This window comes from Schistocerca piceifrons, chromosome 5 (genome assembly GCF_021461385.2).
Source record: "Schistocerca piceifrons isolate TAMUIC-IGC-003096 chromosome 5, iqSchPice1.1, whole genome shotgun sequence".
NCBI classification, from domain to species: domain Eukaryota; kingdom Metazoa; phylum Arthropoda; class Insecta; order Orthoptera; family Acrididae; genus Schistocerca; species Schistocerca piceifrons.
The window spans coordinates 29,568,829-29,589,011 of record NC_060142.1 but is presented as its reverse complement, the minus strand read 5'-3'; the positions used below and the strand labels follow the sequence as shown (position 1 = coordinate 29,589,011).

The window sequence follows — 20,183 nt, the reverse complement described above, 5'->3', positions numbered from 1 at the left end:
GTGGAGGGTAATTGGTGTGAGTCAGCATATTTTTCCCAATTAAAAAGATGTAGAAGTTGATAGAAAACCTCATCGGTGTTGTGTAGTAAGAATTATCTTAGGGAAAGAAGGAGATAGGCAAACAGATATGAAATCTAATAGTGACCAAGTGAAATCTAGCAGTATCCTGTCGGAATCTGAAATAAAATCCAGTGGTGAAAATTTGGTTTCAGGACTAGAATACTTAGAATCTACCATGAAGACAAACAGTGAAGAAATAAGTAATCAACTTACTGGATAGCAGAGTAAATGTAATTAATAACAAACTCAGTGTGTTGTTAAAGAACAACAGTCAGTTGTAGAAAGCAGTAGTGCTCTTGTGCTAGAATCATGTGTTAACACAGCCCCACCAAACACTGATTTACCTGTTGCACAAAGTAGAAAAGTGGCAGTTTATACTTCTAGAAGTTTTAGGATAACAGTATTCAAGAGAAGATGTGAAAACATAGCATAACTATGCAATGGAAAAGTGTGCATGACAACCAAAGACTGTACTTTCATGTTACTCAATAATTTCAATAATAAATTTTTATCGGTGGGAGATTTCTGTGGAGTTTCTGATGGGTCAAAAAAGTTGCAAAACTACAATCTGGATAGATCTCTGTCAAACCATTGTTCCTAGTACATGCTTTGGTACAGAATCCCAAAGACTCAGCTCAAAGACAGTTTAAATATTTTCCTAGGCTGTGTGTTGTGTTTGCACCGAACACAGCAGTGGTAATCTGGGGCTTGTCATTGAAACAGGAATAGTGTCTGAATTAAATGGAGACCAAGAGAATGATGTTGAGGTATTGTAGCAGGAATATTCTAAGAGGATCACAAACCCTGTCCTGTAATGTATGTAACAAGTCCAGGGCCTCAATGCTCCTGCAGTATTACTTCAATCATTTAAAATTTCTGTAGTGCATGTATGTTTTCTTCTATCCGCCATTTTATCCTTGTACAATTACCTCTTACTGTCAATCTATCTTGTTTTTGCTAGTGTACCACACAATAATGTAGTTATGCAGCTATCTTATTATCTCATGGTACCAGTTAATTAAACGGAAATGACAAACCATTTGGGGCCTGGAAAGCAAAATGTAACACATTATCGTTTATGTTGCAAACCTCTTACATATAATATTTATATTTTTTACATTTTCACTGTACCTGAAGTGTATGATATTTATGTGAACCAAAGGTATAAGCGAGAAAATAATTTCTTTATTGGATTACTTGAACTATGGTATGCCATGTTGTGTTATTACATTTTTGAACATAAATAGATTTGATTAGTGCAATTTCAGGAAGTTTACATGCATTTAGAAAAAGAATTCGGATTTTTACATAAGGGGAAGTAAGATGATATCATTTTACTGTTTATTGTGTTTGTAGTCGGCTGATGTCAGCAACATAAAACATCTACTGAAATGAAAATACTAGATTTTTTCAAACTATGTCAGTTTCATTACTGTCATGATGTTATTGAGGGAGAAAGGCTTAGTGACAGATGGTGTTTGTCAAAGAAAAAAAAAATAAACAAATTATGTAAACTAAATAATATGTCATATGTTTGAAAGTTCACTTGCAATGTATAATACTATATTTCATGGCTCAAAATACATAATATGTTACAATGAATTACGTATGCAGATTTAGAGCTTTTTTCTACTTTGGGTGTATTTATGGAATTATGTGAAGCTTATGGACAGTTTGAGATGTTTATATTAACATGAGGTTTTGACAACTATTCTGTTTTTTTGAGGTTTGTGTGGTGATAATAGAGTGATGATGTATTACAGACTTATTTGTGCTCTGTTCTGTGATGTATTATGATAGTATACTGTTCATAACTCTGGGAAATCACCAAGGTGTATTTATGCTACATGTTGGTGTAGAATAATGGTCTGTTGTTACACTAATAATTTTAATGAAGTTTAGGTAATGGGTCTGATGCACTGGCACTATCTCATTTTTTTTGACAGCTGAATGATGGTCAACACAATGAGAAAAATTACTAAATTAGTTTGCATGATGTACTGAGCATAATGTCTTTGCTGTTAGTACCTCATAAGGAACTTCTAAAACTATCTGACATTTTAAATGCATGGCTGCACATAGTTAAAAAGTGGCTGAATGTACTGTGTTCAGCTAAATGGAGGGACCATTACTATTAGAAAAGATGTTTCTAGGTTACATTACAACTTTAATATAAAGTGTGATCATAGTTGTAATATTTACCAAACAAACTTTGGGCTTATATTTTCGATAGGAAGTCATTTAAGTGAAATGAAGAATAACCTTTGTGTTTTGTGGGAAGAATTGTTTTGTATAACGTGTTGTGTCGTTGTATGATGACATTAAAATGACGTCAACGATGGCTTTCTTGAATGCTTGTTGATAATACTTTCTGTTGCATGCTTATGTGTCAAAAAGGCATTAAATTTGCGAGTACATGATTTCTAAATTACCTTTTCAAAACTGTAAAAAGAGCTATTTACAATTCAACACAGGGCTTAATGAGACGGGATGACTTTTGGAGAGAAATACATTTCAAGCCAAAAAAAAAAGAAAAGAAATGCGAAAAGAATACATCACGAAGGAATTATCCAAATGGGACGGAAATCCGGGTAGATGTGTTGTACGTGTCCACACAAACAAATGATAACAACTTCAGATAATATGGATGATTTATTCAAGAGAGAGTGTTTGACAAATTGAACAAATTAGTAAAATATTGCTCCACGTCTGGCCATTATGTAAGCAGTTAAGTTATTGATCTTGTAATTGGTTGGGAGAGTTGTTGGATCTCCTCCTGAGGTATTTTATAGCAAATTCTATCCAATTGGCGCGTTAGATCGTCACAATCCCGAGCTGGTTGGAGGGCCATGCTCACAATGCTCGAAATTCGGGTAAAATCCGACAACTTAGCTCGTCGAGGCAGGATTTGACAAGCTAGAAGGTTATGTGTAGGGACCCTCACTATGTGCACGTGGGCCTTATCTTGCAGAAATTTGAGCCCAGGATGCCCTGCCATGAAAGTCAACTAAACAGGGCGTAGAATATCTTCGACGTACTACAGTGCTGTCAGAGCTCCGCAGATGACAACCCAAGTGGTCCTGCTATAAACTGGAACCCCAGACCATCACTCCTTTTTCTTGGGCCGTAAGCTGCTTGACAGCAAGGTTCGTATCCTATTACTGTCCGAGGTGTGTCCAGACAGGTCTTCGATGGTCACTGTGGCCTGGAATCTCATTGACTGGATTAGGATTGTCGCCAGCGATAAGTCCCGCTTCGGACAGAACCCCGACGACCAGTGAGGACGTGTCTGTAGATGCCCTGTAGAGCAGTAGGGTACCGAAGTGGCTGTCACCAACCTTACAGCAGTGAAGGGCAGGGGTGTCATTGCATTTCGTAGCAGGCCAAGTTTGTTTATTATCCATGGGACCTTTACAGCACGACGATACGTCGACGATATTCTATGCTCCGTTTTGCTGGCCTTCGTAGCAAGCCACCTTGGGCTTACATTTGAGTAAAAAAATCCCCTTGTACATACAGCGAGAATTTCTGCTGCTTTCTTTTTTTTTCATGTTTGCCAAACCCCATATTCGCCAGGGCGACTACTGCATCTCTACCCAACTGGGAATGTTAGGAGCATTATTGGCAGAGTCCTCGAACTAGCTTGGGATTATAATGATCGAACGCGCCATTTGACAGAATTTGGTACGTTATCCCTCCCGAGTCCATGCGACAACTCGGTGCCAAGCCGAATAACTGCTCCCTTAAGGGTCAGAGGTGCACCAATGCTGTAATGACTTGCTCAGTTTGCGAAGCACTTCCTTTTGAATAAATCATCGAATTTCTCTGATATTGTAAAAATTTGTTTGTGTGTACAAGCACGTCACACCCACAAATTTCCTTCCCAACCCGTTAATTCGTTGTATTTGTTTGTGATAATTTTTTTAAGGTGGTTCTATGTACACTGTCCTCAATCTGTCTGGATTGGAGATCAAGAGAAATTTTCGTGATTCTGTGATCATATGAGTGTGTTTGTGTATGCCACCATAATTTTATTAAAAAGGATCTTTTCTTTCAGTAAAAGTTCATTTTCTAACCATACGAATGATGAGTATTCAATTCAACAAATTTCACTATGTTTTTAATAATTATCTGAACTTTAAAAGCTTTTTCTACTCATGCTGAGTATGTACGGTTTAATACAAATTACTTAAGGAATGAAACTAGGACTGGACTTGTGATGAGCACTCAGTTATGTTATTTATGCTCGTTCACATTAACGAATACGAAATGTCATCTTATCTGAGGCAAAACAAAACATTAACAAAAACAGTGTTTTTCACAAAATATCATCTGTGTGAAAACAGAGACAGTTGATCGGTGGAACTTCTTAATCCTACTTTTATATGTGTAATATGAGTGTCATTCAGAATGTAAATTAAAATTAAGTGAATTGAGAACATTCCTGACATATAACCAAGATAAATAGATTGACTCATCACTGTTTCACTGTTGCCCCTGTTGTTCTGCTTTCCACTCACCTTGCTTTATATTATTTGTGGCTTGATTTTTATGGTTTGTTGGACTTTTGTCAAATCCACTTACGTAGTCAGTAGGACGCTACACGATATCCTGTTGTAACGTCCACTGGATATGTATAGAATCTCTCAAATAAAACTCTTTTTGTGTGATGCCAAAGCCTCCTGTAAGCTAGAAGAGGACACCCCTTTGTGTACCGCGCAGGATTTGCCCAGCTGCACAAACATAAGACTGCATCAAGATACTTGCTACAAAATTTATGACAGCAGTGATAATGGCTTCATGGTAGGTCATCAACGCTTGCAGCGGTAGCTTGTAGTCCCATATGTATTGTTGCTTGCTTTGTGTGATAGTCTATCAATATGTTGTATTAATTTATGCATTCCATCCAATTGGACTCTAAGGTACTGTGTTACTGCTTAGCTGGAGATAAAGACTTTTCGTAAAATAACTGGAGTATTGCTACATAATGAAAATTGATCTTTTAAGAGTATGTGTCTATTTTTCTGTAGGTTTGTGTTCAGTTTCTTTGCGTACACACCATTACTGCTTCTGTGAATCGCCCCATCTGCCATTCACCAAGTTCAGCTCTTAAGTGCCCTGACACCTCATCCAAAGATATCGTCGGCATATGTCACCACCCAATCGACTTGGTCATATTCTTCCAATTGTCACAAGAGAGGTTCGATTACAAGCTGATAAAATCTCGTGTCGACCCCTGTGGGCACTCACTAATATATTTTGATTACTTTTTACATGCCAGCTGACCATTGGACAAGTCTGTCCGTATAATAGTATAGACATTGGGGTTACTGTACTCCTTGCATCTGTACAAATAGCAATAAATTGTCGAATACCTAAGAGGTCTCATGTAACAGTGAAATCACGTTATTTTTTTGTATGTACCTATTGTTTCGAACACCTTCTTGGATTCCTTACGAATACTTCTCCCTTTCCTAAAGCCAAATTGGCAGTGATTAAGCTGGTTAATGCTACCATATGTTTCATAAGTGTAATTTTTTAACATTTGCAAGCATGTTGATAAGTTTATAGGATTAAGTGGTTCTTCAACCACAAACCCTTTGGTTATACACCTTTCGCTTATTTCCATCTTCTTAACACCTATGGACCTTTATCTACGGGGAAAATTAAAGGAACCGCTCTACAAGCTTTGCCACATGTCACACTATTTTGCCTAGCTTTCTTATGTTGGCACCACTTCCGTGATTTCCCGGTAGCTGGCGTGGCATGACTGTCTGGCGGAGGGAGCGTTCAGCTGTTGTTGCAGAGAGCTGAGTGGAGAGAGAGAGGACTGTGCGCAACGCCACCACTGTTGATGGTTCTGGTGGGCCATCGGTAGACGCCTGGCCGCAGGTGAAGAGACGGGTTTGTGTGTGGGGTCGCTCGCACACATGACATTTATTGTGGGACTGTGAGATGAACAGACTTGAGTCGCTGGAACCAGTGCCTTATGGATATCTATTTGTAATGCGTTGATGTTCCTTGGGTATCTTACATATGGATTTATACCATGTTTGTGACGTGTATTTATCTAGCTGTGCCATGCAGCGTTATACATTAACAGGTTCCATACCGTAATCTGGTACTTAGTAAAACCACATTTTCTAACAACCATCCACAGACAGTGCACCCCTACAATGTATTAATAACTGTTGAGGTTAGGTGGCTGCCCTCAGTGTATTACGAGTGCTGTATGGGGTATAGGTTTTCTACCGACTGTATGTTATCAGTTGAACAGTCGGTTTGCTAGACATTTCAATGATACTTTATACTGGTCATGTCCACCACATGTCACTTGTGCTATTAACAGAACAATACATATGTGTTTTCTCTTTTCTTACTGTAATGTTTCAGGTTAGTTTCTGTGGTATTTTCTTGCGCCTTTTATGTGGGAATGTGACTGAGGGCCTTTGAGAAAGTGAATGTTTATGGCAGTTTTCAAACGACAAACATCTGTGGTCCTGCAAAAGGGAAGCTAATGTTCTTAACTGTTATACTATTTATGGTAAACATTTTATCTTTTAGACTAAATGTATCTCTGAAGTTTCTTCGGGTCGGATCATTTTATTATGCTGCTTTAATAACGATGCAATTTAATTTAAATTTTTTTCAGTCTGAGTCTTTGTTGCTGTTGTTAAAATTTCACTTTGGAAGTGTTCTGTTTATGACTTCAGTGGTTGCAACCGGTTGTCCTGAAGAGGTAGCAATTGTGATTTTAAAGTCTTTATTTAATACGGGACTTTTTAACAATTTATTGCTTTATTAATGTTTAACCTTGGAGACGTTCCGTTTGTGAATCTTAATGGTTGTAGCCAGTTAATCTGATCAAGTCAGATCTTTGTATGACTCTGTTTATTCATGTTATCAATAAATGTGTAAATATTGTACTGGTAACCGAAACTCAGTCAATCGATTCCGCCCTTTAATACTAAGGGCTCAATTTCAAGTATCAAAGGAGACACTGAGAAATTCTCAACACAAGAAATACCGTATCACGAGGGCCATTGACATGATAAGTACAGACGATATTCAGCGTGCGGTTTCGCCTGTCAAGAACTGAATGTATCAGTGACCGAGGTCAAATTTTGAGCACTTGACGTGCCAGTCATAAAAATAACCATAGTAATTGTATCTGTGTTTCGACTTTGTTTACTTTTTTCCCTGTGTAGCAGACCTTTTCTCCAAATTTCCAAGTAATGTGCGCAGCTGTTATGTTGTAACTAATTGACCAAAATACATACACGTTACTTTCTTGAAGAATTTTTCTAATGTTCTTTCCAAAATTGCAGAAAATTAGTTTCATTTAAGAAAAACAGAGAGTCGTAAGTCGACAGAGTCGTGGCATATTGGGTTCGGAATTTAATCTTCATGAGAGGGTCGCCACATATTTAGATTTTGGTCAGTTCTTCAGTAAGAAAAACGTATTACTGTTTCTTCGACGTACCAGAAGAACATGATGATAAGCTGCAGTACTGCGTTACACATTTCCATCTTAATTTATAATGTGTGGATTTACACTGTCAGTTACTTCACTAAAAAAGAATGATCAGTATTTGAAAAGAGGACACAAAACTGTAGGATGGGTTTCATCTGTACTTACATGTGTTCCATGGTGCTCACAACGTCGGCTCCCATAGGGTCACGATTCATCATCATCTCTGGATACCTGGTCCTCAGCGCGAAGTAGGCATCCACTCCTTTCTTAACCCTCTCTATGCTGCACTTGCAGTTTATGTACATCCTCTCGATATGTGCGTCATCTATAACAAATGTACACGTGGGTTATTGCACAGAATTTCTCAGCAATCACAGAAAATGTATTTTAATAGCTATATATTGAAGGTAGGATTTTAATGATGTTTTCCGTCTTTCTTCTGATTCGATACTGTCCTCCATCATTTCATATCATGTGCAAATTTTTTCACTTCTATCTCACTACTTTATTCAGCTTCCTTTCTAGACTTGCTCTGCCTCTACTAATTCTGACCTTCTACTTCTCCCTCCACCGACAGTTAATTGTTCCTGGATGCCATAGTGGATGCTTCACTAACCTGGCCACCTCTTGGCAAGTGTCTTCTGTGGTGTCACCGCCAGACACCACACTTGCTAGGTGGTAGCCTTTAAATCGACCGCGGTCCGTTAGTATACGTCGGACCCGCGTGTCGCCACTATCAGTGATTGCAGACCGAGCGCCGCCACACGGCAGGTCTAGAGAGACTTCCTAACACTCGCTCAGTTGTACAACCGACTCTGCTAGCGATGGTTCACTGACAAAATACGCTGTCATTTGCCGAGACGATAGTTTGACTTAGCCTTCAGCTACGTCATTTGCTACGACCTAGCAAGGCGCCATTATCAGATACTATTGATATTATTAAACATGTACGGTCAAGACTGACGTTCTTCATTAACGGATTAAAGTTAAGTATTCCACCAGCTACGTCCGTTTTTCTAAATTCAAATTTCCTTGTCCTGTTTAAGACCTCACGCCAGCGTGCGTGTGCTAAAACGCGTGCATTTCGGCCTCCTCTAGTAACACGTGTTGGCTCTCCTGCCAACCAAAACATTGGCGACGAGGCACAACCGCGCTCTTTTCGACATTGCCCTGATTTACTTGTGTAATGGCTTCGCCACAATCTTGAGATGTACTGTCCAAATTTTATCGCTTACAGAATCAGCAGACGCAGGCCTTACTGGATGCCCTTGGACAGCTCGTCCAGGGTCAACGGGCAATGCAAAACGATGCGGCAGCCGCCGCTCCACCGCTAATGCAGCCACAACACGCTGTTGCACCAACTTTTCGACCTTTTGATGCTGCACTGGAAAGCTGGACCGGGTGGTCACGCCAATTTTGATTCCATCAAGGTAACGAGCAGCAGCCTTTTTTGTTGTCCTCAATAGGGGTGAACATGTACCATGTGATAGTCAAATTATTTCCCCGACGTGACGTAGCAACTCTGTCCTACGACGATGTTTTGTCTGCATTAGATGCATATTTCAAAGAATCAGTCAATGTAGTTGCGAAATGGTATACCTTCTTTTGTACAAAACGTACGGCTGGTCAGACTAATCAGGAGTGGGTTGCAACCTTGCAAGGCCTTACTATGGATTGTGCTTTTGAGTGTCAATGTGGACTCCCTTATTCAGATACTATGGTACGTGATGCAATTGCACAGAACGTTTCCGATGTTCGTATAAGGGAACAGATTTTGAAACTAGTCAATCCCTCCCTTCAACAAGTGATGAACATATAGGATCGGCAGGACACTCTTGACTTTGCTCAGGAATCATTTGAAACTTCGCCAACCGCGTGTCAGGTTAACCGGCCCACCGGGTGAGCTGCACGGAGCAGTACACAGCCTTCGTGACCGGCCACGCCGCTGCCGCCAGGCTCTCCGCCACGTGTGCCGCGCCGGCAAGCAAACGCAGTGCTAAAATCATGCCCGCGGTGTGCTACTATATATTCGCGTGAGAATTGCCCATCACGCCAAGCTATTTGCTTTTTCTGTAATAGAAAAGGACATGTTGAGAGTGTTTGCCAGAAAAAGCTCTGATCGGAAACTCACAACCATTCCAGGCCCTTTGCTTCGCGCGGAATTCGAACCAAGGATACTCAGGCTCGTGAAACTTCGCCCATGGCAATTCATGTAGTTCATTCCACTCCGCTCAGTGCCACTCCCTCTACCAGTGACTGTGTTCGTTCCACAAATAGTGTGCGTCGACATCGCCAGTAATCCCGTCAAGTCGCAAGTGATTTTGTACCAGTGTCAGTTCCCGTTGCATGAGACAGTCGTTCTTGTCGTCAGCAGGACAATAAACTTTTTGTGGACTTGGACATTAATGGCAAAGTGATACCATTCCAGTTCGATACCGGAGCTGCAGTTTCACTGATCAATCAAGACACGTACAAACAGCTGGGCACACCTCCGTTGCGTGCTGCAAATGTTAAGTTAACTAGTTATTCCGGTCAAGATATCCTGTGTTAGGACAGTGCAGCCTTCTTGCAACATACAAAGGACAAGCAAAACTTGTGTCATTTAACGTCCTTCGTTCTTCTTCTGCAGTCAACTTGTTTGGTTTCGATTTATTTCAGTTGTTTAACTTGTCTGTAGTAAATCAGGTCCTATCAGTGAATCAGACTGTGCCTTCAGACAGTGTTTCTCGTGTATTTGAAGAATTTGCAGACATTTTTGCACCGGGCCTTGGTTGCGCTAAGAACTATAAAGCACATTTGGAACTGAAAGTAAACGCGCAACCGAAATTTTTCAGAGAGCGCAATGTTCCCCACGCATTGCGTGATGAGGTCGCAAAAACATTACACGATTTGGAATCACAAGGTGTAATTGAACGTGTGCAGTGCTCTCTCTGGGCATCACCCTTAGTCATTTTGCCAAAACCTTCCGGAAAATTGAGACTTTGTGTGGACTTCAAGGTAACAATGAATCCACAACTAGTGATTTCGACTTTTCCTTTACCCCGCCCAGAAGATCTTTTTGGCAAACTGTGCCCCGGTAAATATGTTTCGAAGTTGGACCTAGCAGATGCGTACTTACAAATATCGGTGGACGAAGACTCCCAGCGCGTTTTGGTGGTTGTTGTATCCTAGCCAGTAATGCCAACCGAGCCCGCTGCCAAAAGGTTGGCAGCATCAAAGTACGGACGCCGTCCGTATAAGCAGCGCCAGCGATACAGGAAATCGCCGCAAGTCTGCGCGCGCCACCGCTGGCTTCTGGCTTCTTAAGCGCTGGAGTCGCGAGCGCTAGGACAGTTCTGTATTCGCCGCTCAGTTGTATACTCGCCACCGAATTGTGTACTTGCTAGTCAGTTGTGTGTTCATCGCAGCAGAGTTGTTGTTTGTCGTCAGCCGACGCTGACCTAGCCGCTCCGACTCGAACTAGACAGATTTCTGTAGACACCGAGTTCACTACTGTGTTACTGTATCTTCATTAATAAAAGATAAGTACCGACTTTTATTTAATATGAGTGTTTGGGCTTTCATCTTTCTGTTCACTGTTCCAGCGGACCGGTCGGCCCGCTATTAAAAGCGTGGCGGTGACTTCGTAAGCCATTTCTACAGCCAAGTGTTTGTCGCTACGAACACCGCCACAAAAGTGGTTAACACGCATCTTGGTTTGTATCGATTCAAACGACTGCCATTCGGGTGTGCATCCGCCCCTGCAGTGTTTCAGCAATATCTATAAACAGTTTGTGCGTCGGTCCCTACTGCAGCAAACTATCTGGACGATATTGTGATCTCCGGGAAGACGGAAGAAGAACATTTAGACAATCTCGGAACATTATTTCAGGTCTTGCGACAAAAAGGTCTTCGCTTGCGGAAGGACACATGTGTATTTTTGGCTCGTGACTTGCCCTACCTGGGACATGTACTCAATGAACAAGGCATACATCCTAGTCCCGAGCACCTCTGTGCCATACAGGACTTGCCTTCGCCGCAGAATTTGAATCAGCTACAGAGTGTGCTGGGAAAAGTTAATTGTTATCACCGTTATATCCCACACGCCTCTTCCATTTCAGCTCCGCTTCATCGCTTACGCCGTAAAAGTGTTCCGTTCGTCTGGACGACGGAATACGAACGCGCCTTTCGCCAGTTGAAATCGGCGTTGCTTTCCAATACTTGCCTTCCGCCATTCGATCCCCAGAAGCCCCTTTTGTTGATGGTGGATGCATCGGATTTCGGGATCGGTGCTGTGCTTGCGCACAAAGATGGATCGAACTATCGCCCTATTGCCTTTGCGTCCAAATTTCTCTCGTCTGCGCAAAGAAATTATTCACAGATCGAGAAAGAAGCATTGGCTCTCGTATTTGGTGTTACAAAGTTTCATGATTTCTTGTATGGTCGTCACTTTACCATCAGCACAGACCACAAACCTTTGACATCGCTTTTTCATCGGAACAAGCCTCTACCTCCACGTACAGCGCAGAAATTCATTCGCTGGTCTATTTTCCTCTCGCAGTACCGCTACGATATCTTGTATCGGTCCACTGCTAAGCACGGAAACGCAGATGCGTTGTCCCGTTTGCCTGTTGCTGAGGATAGAGCATTCGATTCCTCCGACCTTGCTTGCATGTTCATTGATTCGGCAACCGATGACGTGGTCGAATCCTTTCCGATTGATTTTCGTCGTGTAGCTACTGCCACAGCTGCCGACCCTGTCCTTGATACCGTTCTGCGTTTTGTTGCTACGCAATGGCCCTTGTCAAAGTCACGGATCGGGGATCCGTTGGTTCGCCGATTTTTTGCTCACCAGGAGAGACTTTTTGTTCGACTTGGTGTTTTGCTGTTGCGTTCTGATAATCAGTCGAGGGTCGTGGTTCCACGTTCGTTACAGTTCTCTGTCTTACAGCTTCTCCACCAAGGACATTGGGGTATAGTGAGAACCAAACAACTTGCTCGTCAGCACTGTACTTGGTTCGGAATCTATGCCGCGAATACGAAAATGTGCTCTTCTTGCCTGGTGTGTGCTGAACAACAATCAGCCCCACCGCGGAAATTCTTTGCGTGGCCAAAAGCCACTTCCCCTTGGCAACGCTTACACATCGATTTTGCTGGGCCATTCTGGAATGCTCGGTGGTTGGTTGTGGTAGATTCAATCAGTAATTTTCCTTTTGTTGTCCGGATGTCTTCCACGACGTCATCTGCCACCATCCAAGCGTTATCTGCTATCTTTTGTATTGAAAGTCTTCCACAGACTATTGTTTCCGATTTTTTATTTTTTTGGTCATCAGTCTACTGACTGGTTTGATGCGGCCCGGCACGAATTCCTTTCCTGTGCTAACCTCTTCATCTCAGAGTAGCACTTGCAACCTACGTCCTCAATTATTTGCTTCACGTATTCCAAACTCTGTCTTCCTCTACAGTTTTTGCCCTCTACAGCTCCCTCTAGTACCATTCCCTCATGTCTTAGCAGATGTCCTATCATCCTGTCCCTTCTCCTTATCAGTGTTTTCCACATATTCCTTTCCTCTCCGATTCTGCGTAGAACCTCCTCATTCCTTACCTTATCAGTGCACCTAATTTTCAACATTCGTCTATAGCACCACATCTCAAATACTTCGATTCTCTTCTGTTCCGGTTTTCCCACAATCCATGTTTCAATACCATACAACGCTGTACTCCAGACGTACATCCTCAGAAATTTCTTCCTCAAATTAAGGCGGGTATTTGATATTAGTAGACTTCTCTTGGCCAGAAATGCCTTTTTTTGCCATAGCGAGTCTGCTTTTGATGTCCTCCTTGCTCCGTCCGTCATTGGTTATTTTACTGCCTAGGTAGCATAATTCCTTAACTTCATTGATTTCGTGACCATCAATCCTGATGTTAAGTTTCTCGCTTTTCTCGTTTCTACTACTTCTCATTACCTTCGTCTTTCTCCGATTTACTCTCAAACCATACTGTGTACTCATTAGACTGTTCATTCCGTTCAGCAGATCATTTAATTCTTCTTCACTTTCACTCAGGATAGCAATGTCATCAGCGAATCGTATCATTGATATCCTTTCACCTTGTATTTTAATTCCACTCCTGAACCTATCTTTTATTTCCATCATTGCTTCCTCGATGTACAGATTGAAGAGTAGGGGCGAAAGGCTACAGCCTTGTCTTACACCCCTCTTAATACGAGCACTTCGTTCGTGATCGTCCACTCTTATTATTCCCTCTTGGTTGTTGTACATATTGTATATGACCCGTCTCTCCCTATAGCTTACCCCTACTTTTTTCAGAATCTCGAACAGCTTGCACCATTTTATATTGTCGAACGCTTTTTCCAGGTCGACAAATCCTATGAAAGTGTCTTGATTTTTCTTTAGCCTTGCTTCCATTACTAGCCGTAACGTCAGAATTGCCTCTTTCGTCCCTTTACTTTTCCTAAAGCAAACTGATCGTCACCTAGCGCATTTTCAATTTTCTTTTCCATTCTTCTGTATATTATTCTTGTAAGCAGCTCCGATGCATGAGCTGTTAAGCTGATTATGCGATAATTCTCGCACTTGTCAGCTCTTGCCGTCTTCGGAATTGTGTGAATGATGCTTTTCCGAAATTCAGATGGTATGTCGCCAGGCTCATATATTCTACACACCAACGTGAAAAGTCGTTTTGTTGCCACTTCCCCCAATGATATTAGAAATTCTGATGGAATGTAATCTATCCCTTCTGCCTTATTTGACCGTAAGTCCTCCAAAGCTCTTTTAAGTTTCGATTCTAATACTGGATCCCCTATCTCTTCTAAATCGACTCCTGTTTCTTCTTCTATCACATCATACAAATCTTCAGCCTCATAGAGGCTTTCAATGTATTCTTTCCACCTATCTGCTCTCTCCTCTGCATTTAACAGTGGAATTCCCGTTGCACTCTTAATGTTACCACCGTTGCTTTTAATGTCACCAAAGGTTGTTTTGACTTTCCTGTATGCTGAGTCTGTCCTTCCGGCAATTATATCTTTTTCGATTACTAGCTGAAACTTGTTACAGAACTCAATTAGTCTTTCTCCTCTTTCATTCCTTGTCCCAAGCCCATATTCTCCTTTAAGCTTTTCTTCTACTCCTTCCCCTACAACAGCATTCCAGTCGCCCATGACTATTAGATTTTCGTCCCCCTTTACATACTGCATTACCCTTTCAATATCCTCGTACACTTTCTCTATCTGTTCATCTTCAGCTTGCGACGTCGGCATGTATACCTGAACTATCGTTGTCGGTGTTGGTCTGCTGTCGATTCTGATTAGAACAACCCAGTCACTGAACTGTTCACAGTAACACACCCTCTGCCCTACCTTCCTATTCATAACGAAAACTACACCTGTTATTCCATTTTCTGCTGCTGTTGATATTACCCGATACTCATCCAACCAGAAATCCTTGTCTTCCTTCCACTTCACTTCATTGACCCCTTCTATATCTAGATTGAGCCTTTTCATTTCCCTTTTCATATTTTCTAGTTTCCCTACCACGTTCAAGCTTCTGACATTCCATGCCCCGACTCGTTGAACGTTATCCTTTCGTTGATTATTCAATCTTTTTGTCATGGTAACCCACCCCTTGGCAGTCCCCTCACAAAGATCCGAATGGGGAACTATTCCGGAATCTTTTGCCAATTGAGAGATCATCATGACACTTCTTCAATTACAGGCCACATGTCCTGTGGATACACGTTACGTGTCTTTAATGCAGTGGTTTCCATTGCCTTCTGCATCCTCATGTCGTTGATCATTGCTGATTCTTCCGCCTTTAGGGGCAATTTCCAACCCCTAGGACAAGAGAGTGCCCTGAACCTCTATCCGCTCCTCCGCCCTCTTTGACAAGGCTGTTGGCAGAATGAGGCTGACTTCTTATGCCGGAAGCCTTCGGCCGCCAATGCTGATTATGAATCAAAGACGTTACCCCTAGACCACGGGTGCGTTTCCGACAATGGCCCACAATTCATGTCCGCAGAATTTCAGTCATTCTGCAAGGCCAATGGTATTCAACATCTGACGTCCGCGCCGTTTTCGCCACAGTCCAACGGTGCCGCTGAACGATTGTTCAGGACTTTCAAGTCACAGATGTTGAAGTTAAAAGAGTCTCATTCTTGGGAGAACGCGTTATTGCTCTTTTTGTCCTCGTATCGCTCTCAGCGCCGAGATGGTCGCTCGCCGGCTCAGTTGCTCCACGGTCGTCATCATCGAACCTTGATGTCTATGCTACATCCGCCGCATCAAGTTCCTGTGCAGCGGCAGACACCTGCTTTTGCTCCAGGCGACGTTGTCTACTATCGTCACTACCGAGGTTCACGGCGTTGGCTCGAAGGGCGCACTCTTCGCTGCCTCGGCCGCGCTATGTATCGGGGGCCTCTGGTGAGGTGCGTCGGCATCTCAACCAGCTGCGCCTCTGTCGTCTCATGGGATCTGCCGCTCGCCGTCTGCTTTCAGCGACGGTGCCGTCCGGTCAGCGCCCTGGGGACCCATCTACTGGCTCGCCTCAGCCCCAAGTGTTACCGACGCTGCCTTCCATTTTGCCCCATGGCGACGCGCCGCCGCCACCGCCGCCGCCGCCTGTTCTCTCGCTGCAACCGCCTGGCGCCTCCCTGGGTCACGCGCTGCCGATCGCTTCCCTTGACCGGATGTCCTCCGACATGGAACTCTTGCCCACTCCGGACCATATGTCGTCTTTGCCCATCGGGTGCCCCGACCCGATGGAGGTCGACCCTTCGGCCCCTCCTGTCTCTCTGCGGGCGCATACACCACATGTTGGCGTGCACCCTGGAGCAGGTTTTCAGGCGTTTCCTAGCTCCCCGCGGTCCGAATAGCAGGGTGCGGGTGGCACAGCCTCGCCTGTTGTTAGGCTCCCCACCTCGTCGCATACGTCAACATGGGGTCCTCCCCACGGTGGGCGGAAGCCTTATGCCACAACCGTACGCCGATTTGCGGGGGAGGAATGTGGTGTCACCGCCAGACACTACACTTGCTAGGTGGTAGCCTTTAAATCGGCCGCGGTCCGTTAGTATACCTCGGACCCGCGTGTAGCCACTATCAGTGATTGCAGACCGAGCGCCGCCACACGGCAGGTCTAGAGAGATTTCCTAGCACTCGCCCAGTTGTACAACCGACTTTACTAGCGGTTGTTCTAATCAGAATCGACAGCAGACCAACACCGACAACGATAGTTCAGGTATACATGCCGACGTCGCAAGCTGAAGATGAACAGATAGAGAAAGTGTACGAGGATATTGAAAGGGCAATGCAGTATGTAAAGGGGGACGAAAATCTAATAGTCATGGGCGACTGGAATGCTGTTATAGGGGAAGGAGTAGAAGAAAAGTTTGAAGGAGAATATGGGCTTGGGACAAGGAATGAAAGAGGAGAAAGACTAATTGGGCTCTGTAACAAGTTTCAGCTAGTAATCGAAAAAGATATAATTGCCGGAAGGACAGACTCAGCATACAGGAAAGTCAAAACAACCTTTGGTGACATTAAAAGCAACGGTGGTCTAGAGAGACTTCCTAGCACTCGCCCAGTTGTACAACCGACTTTGCTAGCGATGGTTCACTGGAAAAATACGCTCTCATTTGCTGAGACGATAGTTTAACATATCCTTCAGCTACGTCATTTGCTACGACCTAGCAAGGCGCCATTATCAGTTACTATTGATATTATTAATCATGTACCGTCAAGACCGACATTCTTCATTAACGGATTAAAGTTAAGTATTCCACCAGCTACGTCCGTTTTTCTAAATTCTAATTTCCTTGTCCTGTTCCAGACCTCACACCAGCCTGCGTGAGCTAAAACGCGTGCCTTTCGGCGTCCTCCAGTAACACAGTGTTGGCTCTCCTGCCAACCAAAACATCTTCTGTAGTCTTCCGTCCTTAGTTATTTCTGTATCCTCCAGAAGCTACGGAACGTAGCTGTACATAGAAGAGCAATGTGTTGTTACTACCCGTTTCATACTTTCGCCTTACATCATATGAGTGTCGGAACTTAGGTAGTGGCAACTATTTATTCACGACCGATACAAAAGAACGGAGCAGTCTACTGCCTGTTGAATCTCTGGAACAGTTCTGAAGCGAATGCCACGAAGTGGTTCCTTCACCTTCGGAATCAAGTCAAAGTCACAAGGACTTAAGTTCGGGATGTATGGTGGATGGTACTGTACTTCCCAGTCGACAGGCAGTAGACCGCTCCATTCTCACCATCAACAGAAGAGGCTCTGCTAACGGTATACTACGCCTTCCACATCGCTGGCAACGGGTTCTACACAATGCTGATGACTACTTTGAAGAAGAGTAACAGGTTCAAACATGTAACTCTTTTGTATCGGTTGCGAATAAATAGTTGCCACTATTTAAGTTCCAACCCTTGTACAAACAGATTCCATATGCACATGTGTCCATCACAAGCCCATATAAGCTGACAAGCGGGTCGTATCAAGACAGTATCAACAGTAACACAAGACAACGTCACGACTCAACTACAAACAAGAAAATCCAAACTGGACCTTCTACACGATATCGTAGTTATCTTTCACTGAATTGAGAACTAGGCCACAATTCAAGACAGATCAGAGCAAGTGAACAGTGAATTACTGCAACGCACAATCTTCATACTACAATTACATATTATAAAGCTTATATAAAGAAACTACTGCAAATCGTTGTTAATCAATATTTGGCCATAGATATTGGATAAATGTACGCTGAGGTGACGAAAGTTCTATGTTACTTTCTAATATCGTGGTGGAGCTCCTTTTGGCTAGCAGGGTACAGCCACTCTGCAGCTCGTCGTGGCATGGACTCAACAAGTCGTTGGAAATATTAAGCCATGGTGTCTCCACAGCCGTCAAAATCTGCGAGAGTGCTGCCGGTGCAGGATTCTGTGCACGAACTGACCTCTCGATTATGTCCCATAAGCGCTCCATGGATGGCCAAATCATTCACTCGAACTGTCGAGAATGTTCAATCGCGAACAGGTGTGGCCCTGTGACATGGCGGATTGGCATCCATACAAATTCTATTGTTGTTTGGAAACTTGAGGACCATGAATGGCTGCAAATGGTCTCCTAATAACCAGGCATAACCCTTTATAGTCAATGATCTATTGAGATGTACCAGACGAGGGAGTCCATCCCATGGAAACACAGGCCATACCATTAACCACCAGCTTGCACAGTGCCTTTCTGCCAACCTGGATCCAAGGCTTCGTGTGGAATGCACCACATGCGAATCACATCATCGGATCTTACTAATTCCAATCGGGACTCATGTGACCACGCCACAGTTTTCCGGACGCCTATGGTCCAACCGATATGATCATGAGTCAGGAGAGGTGCAGTAGGCGATGTCGTGCAGCGAGCAAAGGCATTCGCATGGATCGTCGACTGCCACAGCCCATTAACGACGAATTTCGCCACCCGCACTGTCCTAACGGATACCTACATCGAACATTGTTCATTGACTTCTGCGGTTATTTCATGCAGTGTTGCTTGTCTGTTAGTACTGCCAACTCTATGCTAACGCCACTGTTCTCAGACGTTAAGTAAAGACAGTTCGAGTCGTGTCCTAACCTAAGCTCGACGCCCAATGTTGAAAATGGTGATCAACAATATGTGGGACAAACTAAAATCACGATCGCTTTGTTCTTTGCTTTTTAAGACTAACCACTACGAGCAAGCTCAGGAAAGAAAAATTTCATAATATGCTTGCCTGCATAGCCATCTTCCGCAGCAACATTCCAGTTTTAGCGGCAAAAGCAAACTGTAATTTCTCGCTGTCATTGTTTACCTGAAACTATCCTCACATTGGCTACACTGCATGCCGTGTTACCAACAGATGAACAGGCCCAGTTGGCACTTGATTGCAGAATATAAGCGACACAGGCAGATTCCAAACAAAAACAGAACGATAAAAAATATGAGCAAATAGAAAAGTCAGTATGGTGATGAAAACGACACGGCGAAGTCTTAGAAATAAAAAAATTAAATTTAAAACAATTAAATGGATAAAAATTATAGTTAAAGACATTCAGTAGGATTTACAAAGATAAAAAACTCCGCTATATTTGATGAGATTAGACCTTAAATCTTCTACAATTCTAACCACTTTGCTATGCCGTTACACCACGAAGTGCTGTTGTATTTATGACTGTGTCGTCCCATGCGCAACGGTTAATTGACAGCCTTCAAAAATTGGCCTTCAAGCCATGTCGTGCGAAGCTTATCTAATGTAACCCGATCTTTGTGATTATAATAACTGTGTAAATGACGCTGGATCACGTCTTGTGCGAAAGAATCCATTAGTGTTTGCTAAGGTCTGTATATGAGACATCTGGATTTCGTTGGCATCATTGTGTGTGTGTGTGTGTGTGTGTGTGTGTGTATGTGTGTGCGATGTTGTTTTTGGTGTAATTATCATGTGTAATGAAATACGAAATAAAATGGGAGGACCCTGGATTCAGAATCCAGAAATATCAGACAAGGAAGAGGGAGTGAACTAATTATTCCGGCAGTTTGGCGAACGGTTCAGGCGTGACGTTGAGCGCTCTGATTGGAAGAAAACAGCTCCAACACTGGAAATGTCAACTATCAAATAATTT

The 20,183-nt window shown here is 43.0% G+C and overlaps 1 protein-coding gene across 1 annotated transcript in view; it reads right to left on the bottom strand.

Annotated features, from left to right (window-relative positions):
• The window catches only part of LOC124797882 (retinol-binding protein pinta-like), a 132,699-nt gene that overhangs the window by 83,486 nt on the left and 29,030 nt on the right, over positions 1–20,183 (bottom strand). Inside the window, exon 3 of the mRNA XM_047260979.1 lies at positions 7,700–7,859. Coding sequence (XP_047116935.1) covers positions 7,700–7,859 — 160 coding nt within the window. The remainder of the gene's footprint in view (positions 1–7,699; positions 7,860–20,183) is intronic.